General features: G+C 44.9%; 1 protein-coding gene across 1 annotated transcript in view; it reads left to right on the top strand.

Annotated features, from left to right (window-relative positions):
• The window catches only part of LOC117515355 (transcription factor SOX-6-like), a 420,160-nt gene that overhangs the window by 228,113 nt on the left and 172,012 nt on the right, over positions 1-20,035 (top strand). Inside the window, exon 5 of the mRNA XM_034175874.1 lies at positions 9,810-9,899. Coding sequence (XP_034031765.1) covers positions 9,810-9,899 — 90 coding nt within the window. The remainder of the gene's footprint in view (positions 1-9,809; positions 9,900-20,035) is intronic.

Genomic DNA, 20,035 nt, shown 5'->3' with positions numbered 1-20,035 from the left:
CACACACACACACACACACACACACACACACACACACACACAGTATGCTGCCTGTGGCTCGTATAATACACTCCAGTCATTATGCACTGGTAGGTCGCTGCTCACAGCTGATAAAAGTCTGTTTACTCCAAACTCCATCCAACCGGCTGTCTCACTGATGAGTTACTTCCAGTTGTTTATCTTCTTTATCCTCTCCTCATCTCCTTCACCTTCCTTATATCTCTTCTCCACCTTTTTTTATTGCTTGTGCCTCCCGTCTTTCTGTGTCTCCTCCAGGAGCTTCGGTCCTGCCTGATGAATGGTCCGTTGAATGCTCCTCAATATTACTGCCTTAGTAAATGTGTTGCACTTCCTTTCTTTTAAAACCAATACAACTGATTTATCAAATAATTTTAGGAGTTAAACTTTTGCTGCAGATTTCTAATGTTATCTTACCTTCTTTTATTTTCATGTAAAAAAAAAAAAATCCAGCTATTGTCATTTATTCAGAAACTATATTATAATTAACTAAGTTAGAATTATACATAATTAGAATTATGAAATGTTAATGTTAACTTTAACCATGACCATAACCAAAACATAGATGAATGTTCCTTGAAGATGTGGAAGTGGAGCAGATAGTTACAGTGAGGAAAATAAGTATTTGAACACCCTGTGATTTTGCAAGTTCTCCCACTTAGAAATCATGGAGGGGTCTGAAATCTTCATCTTAGGTGCATGTCCACTGTGAGAGACATAATCTAAAAAAAAATAAAAAATCCGGAAATCACAATGTATGATTTTTTTTAATAATTTATTTGTATGTTACTGCTGCAAATAAGTATTTCAACACCTGGGAAAATCAATGTTAATATTTGGTACAGTAGCCTTTGTTTGCAATTACAGCGGTCAAATGTTTCCTGTAGTTTTTCACCAGGTTTTCACACACTGCAGCAGGGATTTTGGTCCATTCCTCCATACAGATCTTCTCTAGATCTTTCAGGTTTGGAGTTTCAGCTCCCTCCAAAGAGTTTCTATTGAGTTCAGGTCTGGAGACTGGCCAGGCCACTCCAGGACCTTGAAATGCTTCTTATGGAGCCCCTCCTTAGTTGCCCTGGCTGTGTGTTTGGGGTCATTGTCATGCTGGAAGACCCAGCCATGACCCATCTTCAATGCTCTTACTGAGGGAAGGAGGTTGTTTGCAAAAATCTCGCAATACATGACCCCATCCATCCTCCCTTCAATACGGCACAGTCGTCCTGTCCCCTTTGCAGAAGAGCACCCCCAGAGTATGATGTTTCCACCACCGTGCTTCACGGTTGGGATGGTTTTCTTGGGGTTGTTCTAATCCTCTAAACATGGTAAGTGGAGTTGATTCCAAAAAGCTCTATTCTGGTCTCATCTGACCACATGACCTTCTCCCATGCCTCCTCTGGATCATCCAGATGGTCACTGGTGAACTTCAAACGGGCCTGGACATGTGCTGGCTTGAGCAGGTAGACCTTGCTGCCCTGCAGGATTTTAAACCATGACAGCATCATGTGTTACTAATGTAATCTTTGTGACTGTGGTCCCAGCTGTCTTCAGGTCATTGACCAGGTCCTCCTGTGTAGTTCTGAGCTTTCTCAAAATCATCCTTACCCCACAAAATGAGATCTTGCATGGAATCCCAGACTGAGGGAGATTGACAGTCATCTTGTGTTTCTTCCACTTTCTAATAAATAATCATAACAGTTGTCTTCTACCAAGCTGCTTGCCTGTTGTCCTGTAGTCCATTCCAGCCTTGTGCAGGTCTACAGTTTTGTCCCTGGTGTCCTTAGACAGCTCTTTGGTCTTGGCTATGGTGGACAGGTTGGAGTGTGATTGATTGAGTGTGTGAACAGGTGTCTTTTATACAGGTAACAAGTTCAAATAGATGCAATTAATACAGGTAAAGAGTGCAGAATAAGAGGGCTTCTTAAAAAAAAATTAACAGGTCTGTGTGAGCCAGAATTCTTGCTGGTTGGTAGGTGTTCACATACTTATTTGCAGCAGTAATATACAAATAAATTATTAAAAAATCATACATTGTGATTTCCAGATTTTTTTTTTTTTGATTATGTTTCTCACAGTGGACATGCACCTAAGATGAAAATTTCAGACCCCTCCATGATTTCTAAGTGGGAGAACTTGCAAAACCGCAGGGTGTTCAAATTCTTCTTTTCCTCACTGTACGTGTGCTGTCGGAGAGAAATGACGTAGGTGTCAAAGAATGTGTCACTAAATAACGCAAAGGGGTTGGCTAATTTGCCACATCATGACGGAAAGGGGTACTGAGCAAATGTAAAAATGTGATGAGTTGGGAGTGAGAATGTGTTGCATGGAGACAGACAGACACGTTCACACTCTGGTTAGAGTCACCAGGACACCCAAGCTGCATGTCTTTGGAAGTGGGAGGAAACACATGCAAAATCCATAAACAATGATCAGCATGAAGAAGAACAAGAGCAATCACAGATTTCTGATATCCGCCAATCCGGATCCAGATCACCTCCAAAATTTAATGGTGTCTACCATGCCCTAATATCTACACTGAAAAAAGAGAACAGTTGAACTTAAAAAAGCATTACAATGGTAAAACCTAAGTTAGCAAGTTAGATCAACTCTAACTTACAAACTTAAGTTCAAACAACTGAAATCATTCAGGTTTAACTCATTGTAACTCTTTTTTTAGACTGGTTCAACTATTCTCTTTCTTCGGTGTATCTGTGGTGCAAATATGGTGAGAATCCATGCAGTAGTTTTGACGCAATCCTTCAAAGCCTATATAAAATGAAATATTGATCCAGAATCTGGATCCAGATCTACTGTAAAAGTATATCTTCCCCGCTGGATATCTTTCCCCTCAGGGGGGAAGTTGTCCTACAATGAATTAAGCTGTTTGAACTTAAGTTTGAAAATTAAATCAACTCTAACTTACAAACTTAAGTTCAAAGAACTTAATTCATTCAGGTTTTTACAAATTGTAACACTTTTTTAAGTTGGTTCAAACATTCTGTTTTTTCAGTGTAGGATATCTTACCCCACCCCCTGCATAGCAAGTCTGCTGCAGTATTATGACACGTTTCATCCTCCATTCTGAAGTGTCTGTCCCCTTTTTGTGTAAATTCTCTCAATTCACATCTATAATTTCTTCCTTGCTCATGAATTATTTGACCTCCCCACTTATGACTGGGTAGGGTGTAAGATATCCTGACCTGGATATCTTCCCCCCACCACTGCAAAGCAACCCTGCATATATTTGTAGAGTATATTTGGAAGGGGGGATTGAAAGACACTTCAAAATAGGAAATATACTGTTACGCATACTAAATTTCTTGACTGATCTGGAAAACACATATCAATTTTGTTAAATCTAAAAGGTCAAAAGCCATTGCAATTTTGCATAAAGCACAAGATTTCATTTCCCAGTGCTTATTAACTATTTTACTAGTATATCATTCATTGCTTGTTCCATATATGACCTATTGCATTGACGTTTGGGGAAATACATATAAAACTAATGCTAATCCAATGTTTTTGTTGCAAAAGAAAGCTATAAGAATTATCTGTAACAAATCATATTATGAGTCAACAAAGCCATTATTTGCCTGTTTACATATTCTAAAAATCTGGGACTTGGTTGGTTGAGTACATTACAGTCCAAATTATGTATAAAGTTAAAAATAAACTGCTGCCACAAAATGTCCACGATCTGTTTAAACTGAGGGAATCCAGTTGTAATTTAAGAGGAATATTATTTTTTGAGAAATTAAGGATATCCAGTGAGGGAAGATAAACTGTTACACTGGATCACCTCCAAAATTTAATGGAGTCTTTCATGCTCTACTATTTATCTGTGGTGCAAATTTGGTGAGAATCCATGAAGTAGTTTTGAATAATCTTTCTAACAGACAGACAGACAGCCAGCCAGCCAGACACACAAATAAATAAATAAATAAACAAGATTTTATTTCGTCCTTGGTGGACGTAATAATGGAAACAATACGTTTCAGGATAATTCGTTAAGCTTAATATGAGCTCCGACTTCCTTCTAATGTCTCCTATCCTTCGTTAATAGCAGCACAGAATTCTTTCTGATCTTTTGGAATTTGAGCTTCTTCCTCATGTTGTTTGTTATCCCTCCTCCCTCTTTCTTCTTTTCATGTGTCCATCCATCCTCATCTCCTCACCCTGTTCAGACTCTTCCTCTTCAGCCCATCCGTCTTCTGTGTTTCTCCTCCACTTGATAAAAGAGCGGTTGGATGATGTGGAATTTTTATCCACTCTCCAGTCTAAACAGGACTTGATCTCTGACTCAATTTTGCGGACAGATAGAGAGCCATTTAGGGTAAAACATCTCCTTCTGATTTTCTCTCTTCCTGTCCCTCTATCTTCACCCTCGTCCCCCTTACAGCTCACGGTCCTGCCTCCTCCTGTCTGTTTATTAGCACGGGGGGTATAAATTGTGCTGCAGAGTACACAGATGAACAGACGTAGTTGACTCACGCAGAGTTACAGGTTGTATTTTGCTCTCTTAAGTGCTCTCATAAATTGTTCTTCCTAATTCTGTTTTACAAATGCACATCTCCGTCTTTGGGTCTCGACCCCGTCTCGTCCTCACTGTGATCACTGGCTGGAGCTATCTCTCACACACCAAATGTACACAGATGTATGCTTACTGGAGCCTCCTGTCTGATAAATCTTGAACCAGTCTGATTTCATTGTGTATAAAGTGGGGAAAATAGTGTAATTACTTCATTTTCTTACATTTGTCTGCAAAAACCCATTCTATGTATTTATTTAATAGAAAAACACGGTGATAGATGCCTTCATGGTGTTTGTTTTTCTCCATGTCAACCTGCTTTATTCATGTTGATGCCATGGGATTGACGGCTGCATTATCTTATTTAGAATAATCATAATCTGACTGTAAAGATGTAAGGCTTTAATGGACTCAATGAGGAATCCGTGCTCGACACTATCCCATGACCGCACAATGGGCTCATACTCACAAACTAATAAACATTAAGCCATTCACAATAGGCCATGTGCTCTTATGACTGCCTATAGCCCCTTTTGTCAGGATAACAGCACCACAAATGAACTGTTGTCTGACTTAACCGTTCTAAATCAGGCAAACCCTCAGGGGAACATTTTGCAAAGAATGTCTCCTTATTTCACGTTTTTCAGCATGAGGCCTGACTTGACCGTGACGCCATCTGTGGTGCATCCACTTACACCATGTACACACAGAAACAAGGGGTCATAGGAGTATTTGAAAGTATAAAACACAGGCAACGAAACGTTGGAGACAGAGGAGACGCATGTTAATAATGTCCCCTCCTACTTTTTCCTCATCTACTTTACATTATTTCATTGTGTGTGTGCACGTGTGTGAGATTCTTGGGAAGTACACAGCAGAGATCGGGAACATTCCAAAGCAGTAGATTTATAAAGCAATATCACACGGTGGCTTAGTGGTTTGTACTGTTGCCTCACAACAATAAGGTTGTGGGATCGTGTCCCACCTGGTCCTTTCTGTGTGAAGTTTGCATGTTCTCCCCGTGTTTGAGTTCCATCCGGGTGTTCCGGCTTCCTTCCGTGTCCACAGACTTTCAGGTTAGGTGAATTTGACACTTTAAATTGACTGTAGGTGTGTTAATGTGGCCCTGCAATAGACTGGTGTCCTGTCCAGGATGTACTCTGCCTCATACCCTATGACTGCTGGGATATAGGTTAATTCATTCATTCATTTTCTATACCCACTTACTCCAATTAATAGTCACATGGGGGGGCTGGAGCCCCCATGTGACTATTAATTACAAATTAAAGACATCTCTATCTATCTATCTATCTATCTATCTATCTATCTATCTATCTATCTATCTATCTATCTATCTATCTATCTATCTATCTATCTATCTATCTATCTATCTATCTATCTATCTATCTATCTATCTATCTATCTATCTGTCTGTCTGTCTGTCTGTCTGTCTGTCTGTCTGTCTGTCTGTCTGTCTGTCTGTCTGTCTGTCTGTCTGTCTATCCTCTCTGTGATCACCTTTTAACACCTGTAAAGGATTTACAGTACTTCTTGTATAACTGAACATCACAATGGGTTCTCCGGTTGAACCACTGAGACCTTGTGAGTCTTCTGAGATCACGTGTCTCTGATGTTGTCCTGAGGCTGTGAGACACTGTGAGAAAGAACATCTCAGAACAATGCACACATTCTCATTCAGTCAGCTGAATGCAGTGTGTTTTTTTTCTGAGGAGGAAGGAATGACCCCTGATCATTTTTTTTTATATCTATTTGAAATAAGAGCTTATGGGTAACAATACATGGTGCTTATGGTAAACTTGATGACACGTGTTGATCTTTTGCTTTTTGAGACACCAGACTTTAAGTTGGTCCAGAAGTCAAAGTTTGCCTCATGTGCTCATAACTTCAAGTCTGGCTATTCACTTAGTTTTTCTTCATCCATGAGCCCCAAGTGAATGTAGACAGAATCAGTACCACTTAAGGGGCCTAAACAACACTTACACTCCAGCCTCACTGCCTACACAAAAACGTATGTCCTTTCCAGGGTGGGAGGTGTATCCAGGTAGGGGTCAGTGAAGGATTATACAGGGGTCATCATTTAAAAATGCTCCAGTCATTCAAAAAAGTATACTGTGTCATTGAGCTGATCAATAAGATTCCAAAAAAGGTATAGTTTAGACTGTCCATGCTGCATGTTATGGAGTTATGGGGTAATTTAGTCATTTACAACCCCAGTTCCATTGAAGTTGGGACGTTGTGTAAAATGTAAATAAAAACAGAATACAATGATTTGCAAATCCTCTTCAACCTATATTCAATTGAATACACCACAAAGACAAGATATTTAATGTTCAAACTCATAATCTTTATTGTTTTTGTGCAAACATTTGCTCATTTTGAAATGGATGCCTGCAACACGTTGGACAGTGTTTACCACTGTGTTACATCACCTTTCCTTCTAACAACACTCAATAAGCGTTTGGGAACTGAGGACACTCATGATTGGGTATAAAAGGAGCATCCCCAAAAATCTCAGCCGTTCACAAGCAAAGACGGGGTGAGGATCACCACTTTGTGAACAACTGCATGAAAAAATAGTCCAGCAGTTTCAGAACAATGTTTTTCAACGTTCAATTGCAAGGAACTTAGGGATTCCATCATCTACAGTCCGTAATATAATCAGAAAGTTCAGAGAATCTGGAGAACATTCTACACATAAGCGGCAATCCCTCAGGCAGCACTGCATTAAAAACTGACATCATTGTGTAAAGGATCTTACCGCGTGGGCTCAGGAACACTTCAAAAAACCATTGTCAGTTAACACAGTTCGTCGCTACGTCTACAAGTGCAAGTTAAAACTCTACCATGCAAAGTGAAAGCCATACATCAACAACATCCAGAAACGCCACCACCTTCGCTGGGCCCAAGCTCATTTAAAATGGACAGATGCAAAATGGAAAAGTGTGCTGTGGTCTGATGAGTCCACATTTCGACATTGTGTCCTCCAGACAAAAGAGGAAAAAAGACCATCCAGATTATTACCTTCAGAATTCAGACTTCAGACAACTTTATTGATCCCAAAAAAGGGCAATTACATTTACACTCCAATTACATCAGAATAAAGCAATTAATCCACAATTATTACTTGTTTACTGTAATAATGGCACACATAAAAATTAAAGACAACACATATACATTTGACATTGTTTATGTGCACTAAACTTGAGGCAGTCCATCATCCGAATTGAGGCAAAGTGGGTGAAGGCCGCTGCAACTGGAGTCGCGCCGCCGCTAGCTTGGGGGGAACGTGTTCTTGCCGCAGCTAAAAACCGCACAGCCCCCGGAGGGGAAAGGGGTGGCATGAGTGGTGGCCGGGATGGGGTGTGTGATGGGGGCAGGAACGGAGATATAGGGAAAAAAAGTTGGAGCATGCTTCATCTCTGTCCATGTGTAAGTCTGTCAGTTTATTGTCTTTGTGGGATGAGATAAGAAAGGAGCCGAATAATCTCACCAAGGCCAAGGACATTCCTCTGGAGGAGAAAACAGCCCGGCAATTTGTCCTTCAGGCTTGAAGCCTGGAGTGTTGTGGTTGAGCAGTGAAAAACACTTTTAACAGTTCCATTTGAACAACCAAATCCCAATAATGAATTAAGAATATTCCCAATTATGAATTAAGAATATTCACCGGCCTCTGAAATCTTCAACTTCAACTGCAAGGCAAGCATCTGCTCCAAGATGTGATCCAATTTGCGTCTGAGTTCAAGAGTCGTCTCAGTCTGAGAATGCACTGCCTTGCCAACCTCGTTAATCATGATGGACAAGCCAGGAGCTGTGGTTCTTGATGCCGCCATCGTGCTAATTTTCCGGTAGATCAGGGCAGCACATAAGCCAGAAAGTACCAGCCCTGTAAAATGAATAAATCCTCGACGTCCTCAATGGAGAAAGGCACCAAGCATGCAATACGCCAAGACCCCCAGGAGTCGAGAACACAGCCCGCAGGATACGTTCCATCTGGGCAGGTAGGATTCCCCGCTCCTGACCTTCTTGTAGAAAATTGGTGTCAATAACATTCAGAGACCAGCTGATCAATTCCATGGTTAATCTAATAGTAGTCCAGTAGATCCAGAATCCAATATAATTTGAGGGATTTACAGTCTGGTGAAGTAGGGACTTGAAGGTTAAAGCAGAGAGCAGAGATAAAGGAGTGGAGGAGATGTGACCGCTCTCGTCGGAGTCCCAAGCTTTAAAGTTCAAAAGCCAGCATCTGTGAGGGTATGAGGTGGGGGGGGGGCGGTGTTAGTGCCCATGACATGGGCAACTTACACATCTGTGATGGCACCATCAATGCAGTCCTCAGTTCCCAAATGCTTATTGAGTGTTGTTAGAAGGAAAGGTGACGTAACACAGTGGTAAACATGCCACTGTCCCAGCTTTTTTGAAATGTGTTGCAGACATCCATTTCAAAATGAGCAAATATTTGCACAAAACAATAAAGTTTATCAGTTTGAATATTAAATATCTTGTCTTTGTGGTGTATTCAATTGAATATAGGTTGAAGAGGATTTGCAAATCATTGTATTCTGTTTTTATTTACATTTTACACAACGTCCCAACTTCATTGGAATTGGGGTTGTATCTTCAACTTCTTATACTGGATCAGGTCGTGGTCGTGGGAGAGCTGGAGCCTATCCAAGCGGTCATAGGGTGACAGGCGGGGTACACTCTGGAGAGGATGCCAGTCTATCAAGGGTAATTTCAATTTGTGTTTGTGTTACAGAGGTAAAGTTGCTGTTAGTAAAATTGATTCAAATTATTGGTTAAGAGAATGGAATTGATAAATGGAATAGTTTTGACTGTGTTGAGTGCTTGGTCTCCAAAGTAACAGTCAAACAAGATCATCGTCCATTGGATTCTGTGATGTATGACGTATGCTATCCTGTAATATGATAACTAACCATGACAGATAGTGCAAACTATTCCCACGATCTTCTTCCTGCGAGGCAACAGTGCTTACCACTAATCCACCGTGCCACCCATAATATCTACAAGATTATGCAAAACAGTATTTGGATATCTTTGAGAAATTCATGGTTACATCATGTTTGCAGTTATGAATTGTTGTTACAAAATTGTGAAAATGTACTTTTTTTGTTGATACTGAAAATCATGACGCTCTGACTTGAGCTGGAGCTTATGGTGGTAGTTAAATACCCCCAATGTGACAGTCCACTGTGCTTTTTAACTCAGCTGTGTTCCTTTTTTGTAGATTCGTCCTGCATGGAGCGGATCCTCTCCAAGGACTGGAAGGAACGTGTCGACTGTCTAAATGCCAACGAACTGCTGGGGGAGGTCAAATGTAAGAGCAGTCACACAGAACACATTAGCACCAACAGACAGATGACGTGCACCGTATCCTTGTCTTCCATCGCTTCTACTGTTGATAAAACCAATAACCATTCATGTGTGGGGTTTTCTCATGAAAGATGTGAGTGTACAGGAAAATCTAACATTTTGATCAATGCTAATATTGTCTTTATAGACTGGGCACAAACCATATATTTTACCAAGCCTATTATTGGATCAGAGATTTTTCGGGCCCCATATGAGTTGTTTCTTAGCAGGATAAACTGCCCCCCGCCTGGCCACTGTGCATGCAAAGAGTTCTCAGTCACATTTGTCAGCATTCGACACAACATTTCTACCACTCATCCACTCATTTTCATGAAAATTGATTTAAACATTTTTGCGTAATCCTGGTGACAAACAAACTCACTTAACAAAGTTGCAAAATCTAGAAGAGATAAAGCTGATTTTTAACATTTCTAAAAATCATTCACACTGAAAGCTTTGCTGACTTCATCAGGTTCGTCTGCTTTTACATCCACATCTACAATTAGTGAGAAGTCACATTTTACAGGTGGCTCACTGACCAAACCCAAACTCTGTGTGTCAATGGCACAATGATATACCGCAATGTTACTTTTTTTATATAATAGGATGTAGGTTTCTGAAATGTAGTGGAATCTCTAATTATACTGTGTGGCCTGCTTATTCCTCAAAATAACCTTTATATTACAAAAGAGAGAGAGAAAAAAAAAACCCTAAACAAAACATGCGGCATAGACACTAAAAAGGATACAGGTCGTGTAAAGCTAAGTTTGAGGGGAAGAAGTGGTCAGATATGCTGTAATTATCTCCTCCATGTGTATACCTCCAGCATATTTTTGCAAAGCCAAAGGCCTCCTGTCTCTACAGAAAGACATCAAACTGCACCTTCTAACTGTAACTTTGATTAAAGGGTGTGTGTGTGTGTGTGTGTGTGTGTGTGTGTGTGTGTGTGTGTGTGTGTGTGTGTGTGTGTGTGTGTGTGTGTGTGTGTGTGTGTGTGTGTGTGTATTGGGAGAAAGGTTTTAGTGTCTGTCAGCAAATGTTCATGAAGTTTGAAACAGAACTGGTGTAAATGCATTTGTAATCAAAAATGTTCTCATAGCTAGGATGCTGCAGATAGTTGATTTCTTGGGTGTGAAACCTCACTGTTGTGGTTGCAGACCAGCAATTAGCTGACCGTCAATGCTATTGAAAATGACTCTTGGAAGTTTCCTGCCTTGCATGGAGAGTATTTTCTCCATGCAAGGCAGTCATTTGACATTTTGAAATACAGTTTGAGTATCAGTTTGGAGGCAGTCAGAATTTAGATAGCAGATTTGGGGTTAATACTCTACATCAAGAGTGTCCAACCCTGCACCTAGAGTGCATCCGCCCTACAGATAATTAACTGAGTCAGTGTGCTCAACCAGTGAAAAACCATCCATCCATTTTCTGTGCCTGCTTTCTTCAGTTAAGGTTCACGGGGGTTGGAGCCTATTCCAGCAGTCACAGGGTGTGAGGCGAGGTACATCCTGCGCAGGATGCCAGTCTGTCGCAGGGCCACATGCAGTATAGACAAACACATTCAGACCCGCATACACACCTACGGACACTTTAAAGGATTCAGTTCACCTAACCTCGTTGGATATGGGGGGAAGCCGGAGCACCAGGAGGGAACCCACGCAAACACGGAGAGGACATGCAAACTCCATACAGAAAGGCCATAGGTGGGAATCGATCCCATGACATTCTCGCTATGAGGCAACAGTGCTAACTATGCCACCATGCTGCCCACTGGGAAACACCAGCGTTAAATATTTGGGTAAAGCCGGTAGACATGATGACATGCAGGATGGGTGTTCTTCAGGGGTAGAATTGAGACCCCAAAATGTATATGTTTATACGCCAGTTACCGTTTTTGTTTAGCTTTGTTGGCTAGCAAGGTATGGTTGGCTTATTAACGGCTAAATTAATGGTAGCTCATCTAGCTATAGTTAGCTTACTTTCGTGATTTACATTTTTATTTTACATGGTGTAGATTTTTAATGGTTCTTCAGTTTATGGGTGCTTTAACAAATATCAGCAGATAGTATCTAAGTTTGGGGTTTCCATTAGACAGCTTGTAGAATATGGATTTTGTCTTCCTATAGTAAGCTAGCAGTGTGAACTTTAGATAGATACCTAAAACATATTACATCATAGCTTCTGTTTCTATCATAACATAACCATATTTATAGCTTAGCCAACTAGCTATAATTTAGTTTTACAAAAAGTCTACAGACTAGGTATATATATACTACAATCTTCTCCTGTATGAATATTTAGGTTTTAGTGGCTTACTCCTATAATATTATGTCGTAACCAAGGTTGGGTAGGATTACTTTGAAATGTAATCCAAAAGTAATTACAAGTAATCCAAATGTATGTACATACATACATGTAATCCACATGTATTCTTTCAAAGTAATCCTACCCAACCTGGGTCGTAACTATATTTCTTGTATATATTGTTTACTGCCGTGATTGTGTAAATGTCACTTACGTATATACATGGTGTCCATATTTTTGAGCCGCTGAGGTGGGTAGGGAGAGTTCCCATAGGATAAAAAAGCTTTTCAACCTACAGTACCATCCCTGGTTCTCAAGACCAGGCACCTATGTGGCTCTACTCTTCTTTTTTTAGATATTTAGATATACTTTAGTACACACTAGCAGAGTTCTACCTTAGAATTGGTATGTATAATAGAAGATATACCTTACTGAATTTTCATGAATTTAGGTCTGTCATTATGGTAGTTTCTTTTACATTTGATTCATTTTCTTAACTCTACATGTTCGGTAAATACACATGCAAAACAACAAGTCTGAGTGCATTAATGGGTCACTTAATCATTTTTCCAGTCAAAAATCATGCCCCAGATCTTAGTTTTTCACCCCCTGGCATTATTGTTTTCGTGTGCTGAAAACTCAGAATTTGGGTCATTGTTTTGCTCTTGAGCAATTATAAAGGACTATCCCTATGGGGTGGGGTGGTGGGGGGGGGGGGGCGGTGATGGTCTAGTGGTTAAGCATTGGGCTTGAGACCAGAGAATCCTCAGTTCAAATCCCATCCTGACCAAACCTGTCTATAATTTATGTCTGCAGCATGGCCCAAGCAGAGGGTCACTCCTTTGAGTCTGGTCTGCTTAAGGTTTCTTCCTCAGAGGGAGTTTTTCCTTACCACTGCTGCTCTGGGGGTTGGTAAGGTTAGACTTTACTTGTGTGAAGAACTCTGTTGTGATTTGGTGCTATATCAATGAAAAGAAATGAAATTAAATTGTTGTGAAAGTGTAGTGACATGGACCCACAACAGGGGGTGTAAATGAACGGACAATGAAAGAGTAAAATATGAACACTTTACTGTTGTGAAAAGCACAACCAAACACAGCAGATTACAGAATGTGTACAATAGTCACTTAACAAAGGTGATGTGTGGGCAGGCTCGAGGATAGAGGACGTCTGTCCTGAGAAGAACCGGAACCACACGATTTCCTCCGCCACCGAACCTGGAGAATACTGGAGCCGCCAAGTCCCGAAAACCCCAGGTGGCCACCGTCTCCACGTGTCGGATCTGGTACTGCTGGCATGGAGCAGAGACAATTAGATGTGGGTGTGTGAACACCCAGTAACAACAATGGTGGAACTCCACCTCTCATTCAGAAAGCTGGCACGTGCAGTAGTACGAGGTCTGTCCATAAAGTATAGGTCCTTTTTATTTTTTTCAAAAACTATATGGATTTCATTCATATGTTTTTACGTCAGACATGCTTGAACCCTCGTGCGCATGCGTGAGTTTTTCCACGCCTGTTGGTGACGTCATTCGCCTGTGAGCACTCCTTGTGGGAGGAGTCGTCCAGCCCCTCGTCGGAATTCCTTTGTCTGAGAAGTTGCTGAGAGACTGGCGCTTTGTTTGATCAAAATTTTTTCTAAACCTGTGAGACACATCGAAGTGGACACAGTTCGAAAAATTAAGCTGGTTTTCAGTGAAAATTTTAACGGCTGATGAGAGATTTTGAGGTGATACTGTCGCTTTAAGGACTTCCCACGGTGCGAGACGTCACGCAGCGCTCTCAGGCGCCATCATCAGCCTGTTTCAAGCTGAAAACCTCCACATTTCAGGCTCTGTTGATCTAGGACGTCATGAGAGAACAGAGACGTTTCAGAAGAAGTCGGTTTCAGCATTCAGGGTTCAAGCATGTCTGACGTTAAAACATATGAATGAAATCCATATAGTTTTTGAAAAAAATTAAAAGGACCTATACTTTATGGACAGACCTCGTATGTGTACTTATCAAAGGTTTGGAGTGAAGACGTCAGTCCAAACCCAGCCTCCAGCTGCAAGCACTCACAAAACCTACTGCAAAAATAGCACAAGCAAACACTGTCTGTGGTAGACAAAACAATGGCTGAGAAGAAATTACCTCCTAAGGTACACGATATCTTGGCAGCGAGGTGGAGATGAAGTCCGGTCTTTATGGAGTGGCAAGAAGAAGTGCAGATGAGTGACAGCTGTTGTGAGATAATGAGTGACAGCTGTCACTCCCGGCTGTGTCCATGGTGACTGCGCCCTCTCGTGCCTGAAGCCCGCACTCCAGGCAGGGCGCCATCTGGTGGTGGTGGGCCAGCAGTACCTCCTCTTCTGGCGGCCCACACAACAGGACCCCCCCCTCAACGGGCGCCTTCTGGAGCCCGACCAGGCTTGTCCGGGTGGCGGCGGTAGAAATCGGCCAGGAGGGTCAGGTCCAGGATGAAGCTCCTCTTCACCCAGGAGCGTTCCTCAGGTCCATACCCCTCCCAGTCCACCAAATACTGGAACCCCCGGCCCATTCGACGGACGTCCAGGAGCCGGCGCACTGTCCAAGCCGGCTCCCCGTCGATGATCCAGGCAGGAGGCGGCGCCGGTCCAGGAGCACAGAGGGGTGAGGTGTGGTGTGGTTTGATTCTAGACACATGAAACACGGGATGGATCCGCAGTGAAGCTGGGAGTTGGAGCTTCACTGCGGCAGGACTGAGGATCTTGAGGATCTTGTAGGGCCCTATGTATCTGTCCTTGAGCTTTGGTGAGTCCACCTGGAGGGGGATGTCCTTCGTGGATAACCACACCTCCTGCCCGGGCTGATAAGCAGGGGCCGGGGATCGCCGGCGGTCTGCATGGGTCTTCGCCCTCGTCCGGGCCTTCAACAAGGCAGAACGGGCGGTGCGCCACACCCGACGGCACCTCCGCAGGTGGGCCTGGACCGAGGGCACACCGACCTCTCCCTCCACCACAGGAAACAATGGGGGCTGATACCCCAGGCACACCTCAAACGGGGAGAGGCCGGTGGCAGAGGACACCTGGCTGTTATGCGCATACTCGATCCAGGCCAGATGTTCACTCCAGGCCGTCGGGTGTGCGGACGTCACACAGCGCAGGGCTTGCTCCAGTTCTTGGTTGGCCCGTTCTGCCTGTCCATTGGTCTGCGGGTGATACCCGGACGAGAGGCTCACAGTGGCCCCCAGTTCCCGGCAGAAGCTCCTCCAGACGTGTGAGGAGAACTGGGGACCACGATCCGAGATGACATCAGTTGGTACCCCATGCAGACGGACAACGTGGTGGACCAGGAGGTCAGCAGTCTCCTGGGCCATAGGGAGCTTCGGGAGGGCCACGAAGTGGGCCGCCTTGGAGAATCGGTCCACTATCGTGAAGATGGTCGTCATACCCTGGGACGATGATGGTCTGCCTTGCCCCTGGCACAGATGGTGCAGGCCTGGATGTATTCCCGGATGTCGGCCTCCAGGGACGCCCACCAGAAGCGCTGCCGGACCACTGCCATGGTCCTTCGCACCCCCGTATGACAGGAGAGCTTGGAACCGTGACAGAAATCCAAGACTGCAGCTCTTGCCTCTGGTGGGACGTAGAGTCTGTTCTTCGGCCCTGTTCTGGGGTCCGGGCTCCGTGCCAGGGCCTCCTGGACGGTCTTCTCCACGTCCCAGGTGAGGGTGGCCACGATAGTGGACTCCGGAAGGATGGGCTCCGGTGGATCCGACAGCTCAGTCTTGACTTCATCTTCGTGCACCCGGGGCGGTAGGTGATCCGGAAGTCAAAACGCCCGAAGAACAGTGACCAGCGGGCTTGCCTTGGGTTCAGCCGCTTGGCGGTCCTGATATACTCCAGGTTCCGATGGTCAGTGAAAACCGTGAATGGCACAGACGCTCCCTCCAACAGGTGTCTCCACTCCTCAAGCACCTCTTTCACCGCAAGGAGTTCTCGATTGCCGAGGTCATAGTTCCGTTCAGCCGGGGTCAACCTGCGGGAAAAATAGGCACACAGGTGAAGGACCTTATCGGTCTCTCCGCTCTGGGATAGCACGGCTCCTATCCCTGAGTCAGAGGCGTCCACTTCAACCACAAACTGGCGGCTAAGGTCGGGCTGCACCAGCACTGGTGCAGTCGAGAACCATCGTTTCAACTCCTTGAACGCGGCTTCGCACCGATCCGACCAGGTGAAGGGGACTTTAGGAGAGGTCAGGGCTGTCAGGGGGCTAACTACCTGGCTATAGCCCTTTATGAACCTCCTGTAGAAATTTGCAAAGCTGAGGAACTGTTGCAGCTTCCTACGGCTTGTAGGTTGGGGCCAATCTCTCACCGCCGCAACCTTGGCCGGATCAGGGGCGACGGAGTTAGAGGAGATGATAAACCCAAGGAAGGACAAAGAAGTGCGGTGAAACTCACACTTCTCGCCCTTCACAAACAGCCGGTTCTCCAACAACCGCTGCAGGACCTGACGTACATGCTGGACATGAGTCTCAAGGTCCGGAGAAAAGATGAGAATATCGTCCAGATATACGAAGACGAATCGGTGCAGGAAGTCCCGCAAGACATCGTTTACCAAAGCTTGGAACGTTGCGGGGGCGTTAGTGAGGCCGAACGGCATGACCAGGTACTCAAAGTGACCTAACGGGGTGTTAAATGCCGTCTTCCATTCGTCTCCCTTCCGGACACGAACCAGGTGATACGCATTCCGAAGATCCAATTTTGTAAAGATTTTGGCTCCATGCAGGGGGGTGAACACGGAATCCAACAATGGCAATGGGTATCGGTTGCGAACCGTAATCTCATTTAGCCCCCTGTAATCAATGCATGGACGGAGTCCGCCATCTTTCTTGCCCACAAAAAAGAAACCTGCACCCATCGGGGAGGTGGAATTTCAGATCAACCCGGCAGCTAATGAGTCCCGGATGTAGGTCTCCATTGATTCGCGCTCAGGTTGTGAGAGGTTGTACAGCCTGCTGGACGGGAACTCCATGCTTGGTATCAAATCAATGGCACAATCGTACGGACGGTGCGGAGGAAGGGTGAGTGCCAGATCCTTGCTGAAGACGTCAGCAAGATCGTGGTACTCAACCGGCACCGCTGTCAGATTGGGAGGGATTTTGACCTCCTCCTTAGCCTGTAAACCGGGAAGAACCGAGGATCCCAAACACACCCGATGGCAGGTTTCGCTCCACTGAACCACCACCCCAGACGGCCAATCAATCCAGGGATTGTGTTTCAACATCCACGGTAAGCCCAAAATCATGTGGGAGGTAGAAGGAGTCACAAAAAACTCGATCTCCTCTCGATGATTTCCAGACACCACCAGAGTTACTGGATGTGTCTTGTGCGTGATTAAAGGGAGAAGGGTGCCATCTAGTGCCTGCACCTGCAATGGCGAAGGGAGCGCCACCAGAAGGAGCCCTACTTCCCTAGCCCATCTGCTATCCAGCAGATTCCCTTCTGACCCCGTGTCCACCAGTGCTGGGGCTTGAAGTGTTAAATCCCCACTCAGGATTGTAACTGGGAGTCGTGTGGCAATACGTGTGTGTCCCACGTGTATGTTATGACCCCCCTTTAGCTCAGTCTCTAAAGGCGAGTGTTGTCGTTTTGGCTGTTTGGGGCAGTTTTTCTGTATATGCTCCTTTGAGCTGCAGAAAAAACACTCCCCGTGGACCAGCCTCCTCATTCTGTCATCTGATCTTATCTTGGCCCTGCGCGTCTCCCAGCAACGTCAAGAGGGGGTGCTGTTGCCCCACGGAGCGCTGCGGCTGTGGAGCGTGGGGAGGGCGGAACCTTTTCAGACCCGGAAGGGAGAGGGACGGCGCGTGCCCGGCCACGTCCTTCGTCTCGCTCCCGATGGCGTTCCTCTAACCGATTGTCTAACCGTATAACGAGATCAATAAGTCCATCCAAATCCCGCGGTTCGTCCTTAGCTACCAGGTGCTCCTTCAGGACCGACGACAGTCCGTTTATGAAGGCGACGCGGAGCGCAGCGTTATTCCAGCCGGATCTCGCAGCCGCGATGCGGAAGTCGACTGCATAAGCGCCCCTGTCTCTTTGACAGCAGCACTGTTGAAGCGGTCTCTCCTCTATTAGGGTGATCAAAAACCATTCTGAATTCCCTCACAAACCCAGGAGCCGTGAACTTTGCTCCCAAAGCGCCGTAGCCCAAGCGCGTGCCTCACCACGAAGCAAGTTAATGACATAAGCCACCTTACTGGCGTCAGACGCGTACATTACGGGACGTTGTGCAAAAATGAGCGAACACTGCATAAGAAAGTCCGCGCACGTCTCCACACAACCCCTGTACGGCTCTGGGGGACTTATGTATGCTTCAGGGGAAGGGGGGGGGGGGTCGTGGAACGACCAGTGGAACGTTGATATTCTGCACTGGGTCGGCAGGAGGAGGAGCTGCAGCAGCGCCCTGAGCGCACGCTTCCACCTGTGCGGTGAGAGCCTCCATCCTGCGATTAAGGATGATGTTTTGCTCGGTCATCAGATCCAACCGAGCAGTAAAGGCGGTGAGGATTTGCTGCAACTCACCAATCACGCCTCCTGCAGACGCCAGTGCATCCTGCTCTTCCATTGGCTGTCCAACAGATGGTTGACGCCCCTCGGGATCCATGACGCTGGCCGAGATATCCTGTTGTGAAAGTGTAGTGACACGGACCCACAACAGGGGGCGTAAATGAACGGACAATGAAAGAGTCAAATATGAACACTTTACTGTTGTGAAAAGCACAACCAAACACAGCAGATTACAGAATGTGTACAATAGTCAATTAACAAAGGTGACGTGTGGGTAGGCTCGAGGATAGAGGACGTCTGTCCTCTCATTCAGAAAGCTGGCACGTGCAGTAGTATGTGTACTTATCAAAGGTTTGGAGTGAAGACGTCAGTCCAAACCCAGCCTCCAGCTGCAAGCACTCACAAAACCTACTGCAAAAATAGCACAAGCAAACACTGTCTGTGGTAGACAAAACAATGGCTGAGAACAAATTACCTCCTAAGGTAGACGATATCTCGGCAGCGAGGTGGAGATGAAGTCCGGTCTTTATGGAGTGGCAAGATGAAGTGCAGATGAGTGACAGCTGTTGTGAGATAATGAGTGACAGCTGTCACTCCCGGCTGTGTCCATGGTGACTGCGCCCTCTGTGCCTGAAGCCTGCACTCCAGGCAGGGCGCCATCTGGTGGTGGTGGGCCAGCAGTACCTCCTCTTCTGGCAGCCCACGCAACATAAATGACCGGAAAATCACTAAGGGCCCGTGGGCAAGGTCCTTAATCTCCTAGTTTCTCCCGGTGTGTAGTGAGTACCTTGTATGGCACCATCCTCACATCGGGGTGAATGTGAGGCATTATTGTAAAGCGTGTTGACCATCTGATGGAGATGGAAAAGCGCTTTATAAATGCAGTCCATTTATCCCTTTAAAATACTGAATCATTTTGATAGCTGAAATCAAGCCTGGTGTCACAACCTAAATAGTCAAACACAACTGTTGCTCTGTGTCTCCTCACACAACAACCTGAACCCATGTGTTGAGTCACAATTATTTTTAGCGTTCAGAAATCTGATCGCCTCCTTATTTTCACTGGAATGTCAGCATTCCCAAGTGTACTTGAACATGGTTCACATATGTGTCTGTATCTACATTACACTCCCAGTGGGCGTGTGCCCAACACAGTCACACGCTTCTTCTTCTGTCCACTGTGCACAACAAATGTGACAACCAGGTGACATTTTATTCTTCCACTTTGAGTCATGTGACTCACCTGGAATCAGTTTGCTTCTC

Source organism: Thalassophryne amazonica, chromosome 8 (assembly GCF_902500255.1).
Source record: "Thalassophryne amazonica chromosome 8, fThaAma1.1, whole genome shotgun sequence".
Lineage (NCBI taxonomy): Eukaryota > Metazoa > Chordata > Actinopteri > Batrachoidiformes > Batrachoididae > Thalassophryne > Thalassophryne amazonica.
Note: the sequence above shows the minus strand (reverse complement) of the source record. Positions and strands in the feature narration are given on the sequence as shown.